Source organism: Mya arenaria, chromosome 2 (assembly GCF_026914265.1).
Source record: "Mya arenaria isolate MELC-2E11 chromosome 2, ASM2691426v1".
NCBI lineage: Eukaryota > Metazoa > Mollusca > Bivalvia > Myida > Myidae > Mya > Mya arenaria.
This window is the reverse complement of record NC_069123.1, coordinates 3,550,099-3,559,985: the sequence shown is the minus strand read 5'-3', so window position 1 is coordinate 3,559,985 and position 9,887 is coordinate 3,550,099. Positions and strand designations below refer to the sequence as shown.

Here is a 9,887-nt window from a genome sequence, read left to right as displayed (position 1 = left end):
GAAAAACGCCAGAAATACATTCACATGTCTTAAAATAATAATAAACGATCACAGATTTAGTTATTTAACAGCAAATTCCCAGTATTTACATCCACTAATTCTTGTGTATTGACACTGGATGAGAAATCATTGTTAACACATGAAGGGAGTTAGTTTTACTTGAGGAACAGCCAACATCAAAGGAGAAAAGTCAACAATAGAACATGGGTGTGATAAAGTGCACACCTTGATGCAGGTAAAAATCAAAATATACATGAAGTCTTTCAAAAAATATTGTGGACGTTAATTTTAACTTGTCTAGATGTTTTTGTAGCTGTTTCAATGAAATAATTCAGGAAAATTCTCATTAATTTTCTGTTCAACAGCTGAACTTCGTCACCTGTGAGCTCAATTAGTTTAGCCAACAGACAAAGAACCATGGCATGTACTGTACAGTACTTCATGACCCTTAAATCATTAAGTCAGTTATCGACTGCTATAACAGTTTCATTTTTTTTAGACTTACCCAAAAATTCTAACCCAAAACGCCTAACCTAACCCTAATAAATCACATCCTTGTTGGAAACCTAACCATAATGCACCAGTCATTTGTAACCACGGCCCCCCCAGCCAAGCCCAGGTAAGATCCCTATCCTGTGGAGACAAACTGCTGGTAGAATGCCCCTGCACCCCAGGGACCCTAGGGAAGGCCCATTCTCGGCTATTTTTGGGGCAAAGACAAAACCACCGGCACTGCGGGGCCACCTGGTAGGTCCAAACATGGCTCATTTCTCCCGCTATCCCCGGTATATCCCCAGACCTGGGGGGGGGGGGGCTTGGTTACAATCGACTCAGGTGCATAACAATAAAACATATTGAAATATAAGTTAAACAAAAGCTAGCAATTTAGTAGACTGACTATAATAGCTTATATTGCTGACTCTGGTTACAATTCACTCTTGAACACTTGAGGTTTTACAAGTTTTACATTATACTGTCAGTAGTGCAAATTATTATGTATTGAATTGTATGTGACAAATGGATTTATAATAATTTGTTGATGTTAATGACAATCCTTCCATGGTTAGATATAGTTCACAAGATAAGTTCTTAATTGTTAAGATTGGAGCAAATATAATTAGCATTCAAACCAAGATCAAATTCAGATTTTAATGTTCAAACTTGAGACGTGTGCTCCCCGACCACAGGAAGTGAAAAACGATGAATTATAAAGGTAATGTAGGGGTTTTGGAGGACCACAATTCCCCTGGAGTGTCATAGTAGTCTTGTGGTATAGATGCCAACCTCTCACCCAAGAGGTTGAGTTTGATCCCCGGACACTAGGGGTTCTTACGGCCTTTCAAAATGGACACCAGGACTGGTTTCTGTCCAGGAAACAGACACTTGAATTCGTGATTCTATACGCTGTCAAGTTTAGTCACAACCAAGCTAAAAAGAAATTAGTGTTGAGGGGGTGCATTATTATGGAACTCATCGTCAAGAGATCACTTCAGAGAAATCTGAAGAAAAGGCCTTAAGCAGCCCTGCCCCTAAACACTGACATTTTAAAGGCATTCAAAGTTTTTACTGACATTTTTTTCTTTGCAGGTGTGCTCTTATGGCAAGGGTGAAAATCAGAACGTGAACAATAATGGCCCGTAGTTCATGGTTTCTGCTTTATGTCTGTGTGTGCTCACTCCCAACGTATGCAGGTAATTATGAAAATTCTATATTTTCATCATTAAAATAGTTATCAGAAAGTAAAGCATTTTGATTTAGCCATGGCACAAGATTGCGGGTTTCAGACAAAATTATTACTTTTTTCTTTCATGAATATTTGAGTTTTCTGTTCTGATGGGTGTAATAAGTTGAGAAAAAGGGGTTAGAAAAGTAAGTAGTTAGTAGAAAGCAATGTGGATGAAATTTATATTCTTGAATTGGTGTTAACTTGCATTGTAGTAAACTATTTAAAAAGAAAAACAATAACACTTGCTGTAATCAAGAACTTAGCTTGTTCAGTGCTAGGGTCCATCTACAAATGTATCATGAAATGTATGCAATTTAGTTTTGGCCATAGCAATTGTCTCTTCTGTTTGAAGTGTCTTCAGAAATGTTGAATTAAAAGATATTGGATTGGGTTGACAGAAATGATATGTTATTTAAAGCTGCACTCTCACAGATAAACCGTTTTTACAACTTTTTTATTTTTTGTCTTGGAAAGAGCAAATTTTTGCGTAAAGATCTGCAAACTAATGATAAAAGATTGCTGACAAAAGATCAGATCGCAGATTTGCATATTTCCGTTCGAAAATTAATGTTTAATGGCTTAAACCGTTACTAACGGTTTAAGAAAACTGCATAAAGCATTAATTTTTGAACTGCAATATAAAAATTTAGTTTTTTGTCAGCAGTCTTATATCATTTGTTTCCATGGATTTTTGCAAAAAATGGCTCGTTCCATTAGACAAAAAATAAAGAAGTTGTCAAAATGTTCAATCTGTGAGAGTGCAGCTTTAACTTACATCTGAAATTAAAGTATACTCAACCATTATTCTGAACTACAAAATCCAGTAAATTCAATATTGAATAATGATAAGTATCATTGACAAATTTCTCAATTTTTATATTAAAAAAAGATATATTGGACAGGGAAACATCATCAGATATGATTAATGTTGTCTAGTTAGTGCACTTGTTTCTTACCAAGGCAACCCAGGTTCGATTCCCGGCCTGGGTGCAAGTGATTTTGGTTGGTGGTCACCAAACCGAACAAGTAGGTTTTCTCTTGGTTCTCCGGTTTCCCCCACATCACAAGACCATCACACGCACAACATCGTGCCAATGAGAGTGACATAGTATAAGAAAATATAACTTTCTTCACAATCGTTTGTAAAAATAAATAAAGTTTACACTAACTATGATTATGAAAGGCAGATCATTGTAATCTTATGCAAAATTTTGCTTGAATTTTAGAAAACTGCACAACCAGCTCTGATTGCACGGGCTTCAAGTCTGATTGCTCGGACACAGGCGTGTGCAAATGTGATGAAGGGTTCACGAAGCTCAGATCTCATCCACAGGAATGCAAGCAGGGTATGTGTGAAGTCTTGCTAGACGTTTTCATCATTTTTAACCAGGTTTTCAACGAAAACAGGGTTGTTAGAATGAGGTTGTCGTTTGGCAGGCGGGCGGGCGGGCGGTCGTCAAACATTGGTTTTTGTTCAATAACTTTAGTTAGCATTGATAGATATTGATGAAACTTGGTGTGTAAGTTGCTTAAGTAAAGAGCTAGTTTGGGATTGCTTTTGAGTGGGGAGGGGCTAAGGTCAAGGTCACTTTTACTTAAAATAGAAAAATGGTCAAGGTCACTGTTACTTAAAATAGAAAAATGGTTTCTGCCTAATAACTTTAGTTAGCATTGACAGATATTGATGAAACTTGGCGTGTAGGTAGCTTATGTGAAGAGCTAGCTTGGGATTGCTTTTGAGGGAGGTGGGGCTAAGGTCAAGGTCGCCTGTTACTAAAAATAGAAAAATGGATTCTGCCCAATAACCTTAGTTAGGATTGATAGATATTGACGAAAGTTGGCGTGTAGGTAGCTTATGTGAAGAGCTAGCTTGGGATTGCTATTGAGGGGGGTGGGGCTAAGGTCAAGATCACTGTTACTTAAAATAGAAAAATGGTTTCTGCCCAATAACTTTAGTTAGCATTGACCGATATTGATGAAACTTGGTGTGTAAGTTGCTTATGTGAAGAGCTAGCTTGGGATTGCTTTTGAGTGGGGAGGGGCTAAGGTCAAGGTCACTATTACTTAAAATAGAAAAATGGTCAAGGTCACTGTTACTTAAAATAGAAAAATGGTTTCTGCCCAATAACTTTAGTTAGCATTGACCGATATTGATGAAACTTGGTGTGTAGGTAGCTTACGTACAGAGCTAGCTTGGTATTGTTTTTGAGGGTGGTGGGGCTAAGGTCAAGGTCGCCTGTTACTAAAAATAGAAAAATGGTTTCTGCCCAATAACATAAGTTACCATTGATAGATATTGATGAAACTTAGTGTGTAGGTAGCTTATGTGAAGAGCTAGCTTGGAATTGCTTTTGAGTGGGGGGGCTAAGGTCAAGGTCACTATTACTAAAAATAGAAAATGGTTTCCGCCCAATAACTTAAGTTAGGATTGACAGATATTGATGAAACTTGGTGTGTAGGTAGCATGTGAAGAGCTAGCTTGGGATTGCTTTTGAGTGGGAAGGGGCTACGGTCGATGTCACTGTTACTTGAAATAGAAAAATGTTTTTTGCCAAATAACTTTTGATAGCATTGATAGATATTGATTAAACTTGCTGAGTGGGTAGCTTATGTAAAGAGCTAGCTTGGGATTGCTTTCGAGGGGGGTGGGGCTAAGGTCAAGGTCACTGTTACTAAAAATTTAAAAATGGTGTCTGCCCAATAACTTAAGTTAGCATTGATAGATATTGATAAAACTTGGTGTGTAGGTAGGTTATGTACAGAGCTAGCTTGGGATTGCTTTTGAGGGGGGTGGAGCTAAGGTCAAGGTCAGTATTACTGAAAATAGAAAAATGGTTTCTGTCCAATAACATTAGTTAGGATTGATAGATATTGGCGAAATTTTGTGTGTAGGTACTAGTAGCTTATGTGAAGAGCAAAGGCCTAAAAAAAAATACATTTGGTTCGGGTTACCCGACCCTACCTACGGAATAGGCGCCGACCCTAACGTTTTTATAGTCAGTTTGAAAAAAAAAATGAAAAACTAAAAAAAAAAAAAAAAAAAAAAAAAAAAATTTTTCTTTTTTTTTGCTTTTCAATATGTAGTTTAAAACCTTAATTGCTTATATAGAATATAACTTTAACACCATTCTCCAATGATGAAAATGACATTCTTATATAAAGCCTAATAAAAAAAAAAAAATAAACAAAATAAAAAGCCTACCTACCCTACCTATTTTTGAAAAGGATGTAACCCTAACCAAACAATTTTTTTTTTTAGGCCAAGCTTGGAATTTCTTTTGAGGGGGGTGGGGTCAAGGTCACTGTTACTAAACATAGAAAAATGGTTTCTGCCTAATTACTTTAGTTAGCATTGATAGATATTGATGAAACTTAGAGCGAAGGTAGCTTATGTGAAGAGCTAGCTTGGGAGGTGGGGTCAAGGTCACTATTCCTAAAAATAGAAAAATGTTTTTCTGCCCAACAACTTAGTTAGAATTGATGGATATAGGTGATGAATCTTAGTGTGAATATAGCTTATATGAAGCTGCAGATTGAACTTGCTCATTCAACAAATTAATTGGCTAAAATTTCTGATTGCCCATAACAAAAACCTGGTTTTGTCGCATTGCGGCGCTTCTAGTTTTTTTTTAAATTAAAATTTGAGGTGATTTTTAGCTTCACTATTCAAAAAAGAGGAGACTACTACTGGCCCCGGCGTTGGCTTCAGCATCCGGTTCATGTTTTAGGACAAGTTGGCATTTTCACTTATAACTCCAATACCTTTCATTCAAATCACTTTATACTTCACACACTTGTTCAGGACCATCCCACAATGAGGTTACATCACTCCATATTATCCTTTATACGAATAATGACTCCTGATTGACTTAGAAACTTAGATAAATGTTTTATTGCACATTGTGTCAGGTTGAAGTTTTAGGGCAAGTTGGCATTTTCACTTATAACTCCCAAAACCATTCTTTCAATTCACTTAATACTTCACACAGTTGTTCCTGCCCATCACACAATAAGGTTACATAACACCATATTATCCTAAATACAAATTATGGCCTCTGGTTGACTGAGAAACTTAGGTTAATGTTTTACATTGTGTCAGGTTCAAGTTTTAGGGCAAGTTGTGTTTTTTATTAATATCTTCCATACCCTTCATTAAATTGACTTAAATCTTCACACAATAATTGACAACCCTCTTACAATTAGGTTTTATAACTCAATATGAACCCTTAATACCAATTATGGCCCTTGATTGACTTTTTTGATTGCTTTTGACAAGCATATATCTTAACATTTCTAACCAGGTTTTCACAAAGTGAAAACCTGGTTATTAAAAAGATGCGCGTTGTTGTTTGGTTAGGAGGGTGGCGTCAAACTCACCTATGGTATCAATAATTTTATTTAGATTTGACATATAGTGACCATTGAACTAGGTACATGTATATATATGAAGAATTTATGGAGACCTTTCATGGGATTATGTTTGGGGCCTCTAAGATCAAGGTCGAGGTCACTGTTACTAAAAATAGAAAAAAGGTATTGAGTGACTTAAATTACTGTTGACATATAGGAAGTGTTCATAGAAACCTTTCAAAGGATTTTGTTTTGGGCCCCGAGAATCATGGTCATGGTCAAGGTCACTGTTTCTTTTTAGAAACACCAAACTATTTTTATAATAAAATGGTTTGTTATTGAATAACTTTAGTTTGGATTGACATATTGTGACCAAACTTGGTATACAATGTATTGGAAGAGTTTACGGAGGACTTCCACTGAATACCATTTTGGGGCCCCTAGGGTCAAGGTCACTGTTACTAAATATGGAAAAACAGTTGAAACTGAATCTCAAAACAAAGGCTGATGTTCTTTTGCAATCATTAAAAACCTGGTTTCACCAAGTTGCAGCGATCCCCAATTATTCCTTGAGTAACATCTCCTCATTTTTAATTTGACTTTTTTTATTGCTTTTGACAAGCACATATTACATCATTATTGTATTCATTTCTCGGACAAAGCAGCGTATAGTTAAGTGCTTTGTCCTACGCCAGTTCTTGTTTTAGATAACTTTACAACCGTTGAAGATATCAACGCCAAACTTCAAAAACTTACTCACAGTAACAATGTGCTCTTTCATGACCAGTTATTTAACTACAACTTAAATATTGTAAGAGTTTTGGCCCTTTGTAACTTTTTAAAAATTACACATTTTTCATGTCATTTCAACTAACTTTATTACCATAGAAGAAATCAACTTCAAACTTCATAAACTTACTTAAGTTATAATGCGCTCTTTAAAAGTAAGTTATATAATTCCAGTATTAATTTTGTAAAATATATCGCCCAAATTGAAACTATTAAAATTACACTTGTTTTTTGTTTCTTAATTACTTTTAAACTATTGAAGATATGAACTTCAGCTTTATACACTTACTCACAGTTACAATATTTTGTATTGACAAGTTATACAACTTCAAATTTTCCTATTGTCATATTTAAAAATAAATTTGAAATGTTATTGAATGAAACTTGAAACATCAATATAGAAATGGTTATGACACATTATTGACAGTACCCGGTACTAAAACCACAATTCCAATATGAACCTATGCATGGTGTTTAGTGGATGCAACTTACTTAAAGTGACACTCATATTTAAAAGCGATACAAACACATGTATAACACAGTCTTCCCGAAATGTGCCGGTCTGCCGGACATGTCCGGCAAATTTTGTACGGGTCCGGCAGATCTTCCAAAAATGACGGTCCGGATGACCGACATATTTTGAGACGACTAAATAGCGAAAAGGTATTTGAAAGCGTAATGTCTATAAAAACTTTCGCTGATTATTTGCCTTTGCGGTAGTTAGTCGATCCTATACTGATATTGACGTCACATAACATCGCCAAAAGTCGGCCATTTCGGATTTCTGATATGATGTTTATTCCCGGGGATAAACGAGTAAAAATGATTCATCAGTAATTTTATTACAATAGTTTTGATTGGTTCTTGGTTTGCAACAAAGTACAATCGAAATCGTCGGCGCTCAATTTACTTCGTCTGCAGTCAAAATGGCAGCAGTTGGTGAAATTACCGGACGACCGAAAAAAAAGAAAGTACCTTAATGGCGACGGTGTTTAAATATTTTTTTTTTGCGAGACCAAGTGGGTTTATTTTTACTAAACGGCATGTCAATTTAGTGTTTATATGTTGTTGTTTTTTTGTGAACTTAATCAGGAAAGCATTAAAAACAGTTGACATTCATTTTTTTTACTCTTTATGTATACTATGACATATTTGTTCGGACAGGCAAATATTTTTTCGGACAGGTAAAAACTTCCAAAGTGCCTGTCCGGTGGACAGGCAGAATTTTTACAATTTCGGGAAGACTGATAACAAATGAAAATTTTCGATAAACCTTTAAGCACTTACTTAATAATGCATTTATGGAGAATATTAATTACTGAAAACAAGATTGTAACTGAGTATTTAATAGCTGGAAACGCACAAATATTAATTGACTGGTAAAAGATTTGCAGTGATCAAATTATGGCCCTTTATTATTTGACTTAAAAAGTCTGGTTAATGTTTTGCACGTTATCTAATCTAACAGTGATCCATGTATGCTTCACCAAAACTTGCAATCCTTCTATTCTAGAGTGGTGGAATAGTCGAGCGTTCTGTCTCTGTGACAGCTCTTGCTTTAAGTGCATTCATTTCCATTATTGAAGAATGACACAGCATGTGTAAATTTCTCTTATCATTTCTCTCTATATATATATGTATGTGTGTTACTGAAACCATTGAGAGACAGGTCTATGTGAAACTGTTATTCAAATGCCTAGATTTCCTTTTGATTTGTGATTGTACCCAAAACATTATATTCATAGAGTAAAACTATTTTTGTTTTTATAGATAACTGCAGTATAACAAGCTGCCTGCTATGTGATGATGTGATAGCTGGCCTGTGCAATAAGTGTGTCTACTTCCTGTCACATGACCGTAAGCAGTGCCTGATAGAATGTCCCGGGGGAAGATCAAAGTTTCAGCAACCACCCGTGTTGAGTCCCGTCTGCTCAGGTATGGCATTTATTATAAAAAAAAGGATTTTTTATAGCTATAAATATAGTTTGGTTGACATCTTTGTTCTCTTATTATTTAGCTCACATCATAGGTATTTCTTTTAGCATTGGTGTGGGGGAGGGGGAGTGTTTTAAGCAAAACTGTGTACAGACTCATCATTGTTTTCCAGTCATGGTTAAAAGTAACAGTGTTTGTAGGAGGGTAATAGCAAAGTAATATGTCCTTTCAAAAATAGTACGTTAATAACTTACGCTGACAAAAACTAAGATTTTTTTTTACCAAATCATGGTTAAACTTGGTGACAGTCTTTGTTGGCATAATATCTAGGTCAAGTTTGATTGTGGGATAAATTACTTCACTTACTCCAGAGTAATGGCCCATTTACCATTAACATAGTATTAGTTTAGTATTTGTGTGGCAAATTAAATACTTACATATTATCTGATTGTAATTATACTGAGTGGCACTGTTTACATGTTCATAAAGTTCAATCGTCACCATACAGAGATAAAATCACTCAACTTACACAAGAGTTATGCCCCTTTTACATTAAAATACAGTTGGCTTACTTATTGTTTGGATATGCTAATCGGACATATTTCTCTATTAACTTTAATTTTTTGCTCTTTTGACATTCTTATTATTATGCCCCCCCTTCGAAGAAGAGGGGTATATTGCTTTGCACATGTCGGTCGGTCGGTAGGTCCGTCCATCCGTCGGTCCGTCCATCCGTCGGTAGACCAAAGCTTGTCCGAGTGATAACTCAACAATTCCTGGACGTGTGGTCATCAAACTTGACAGAAAGGTTGGGCCTGACCAGTAGATGACCCCTATTGACTTTAGGGCTCATCAGATCAAAGGTCAAGGTCACAGTGACCTTCAATGGTAAAATAATTTAAAGCTTGTCCGAGTGATAAATCAACAATGCTTAGACCTATGGTCATCAAACTTGATATGAAGTTGGGACTGACCGGTAGATGACCCCTATTGTTTTTGGGGATCATCGGGCCAAAGGTCAAGGTCACAGTGACCTTGAATGGTAAAAGGTTGTCCGAGTGATAACTCGACAATGACTGCACCCATG

The 9,887-nt window shown here is 35.9% G+C and overlaps 1 protein-coding gene across 1 annotated transcript in view; it reads left to right on the top strand.

The window, feature by feature from the left end:
• The first annotated feature begins 31 nt into the window (after positions 1–31).
• The window catches only part of LOC128241743 (uncharacterized), a 37,027-nt gene continuing 27,171 nt past the window's right edge, over positions 32–9,887 (top strand). Inside the window, exons 1-4 of the mRNA XM_052958810.1 lie at positions 32–235; positions 1,588–1,691; positions 2,953–3,072; positions 8,636–8,800. Of these exons, the coding sequence (XP_052814770.1) occupies positions 1,631–1,691; positions 2,953–3,072; positions 8,636–8,800 (346 nt within the window). The 5' untranslated portion in view covers positions 32–235; positions 1,588–1,630. The remainder of the gene's footprint in view (positions 236–1,587; positions 1,692–2,952; positions 3,073–8,635; positions 8,801–9,887) is intronic.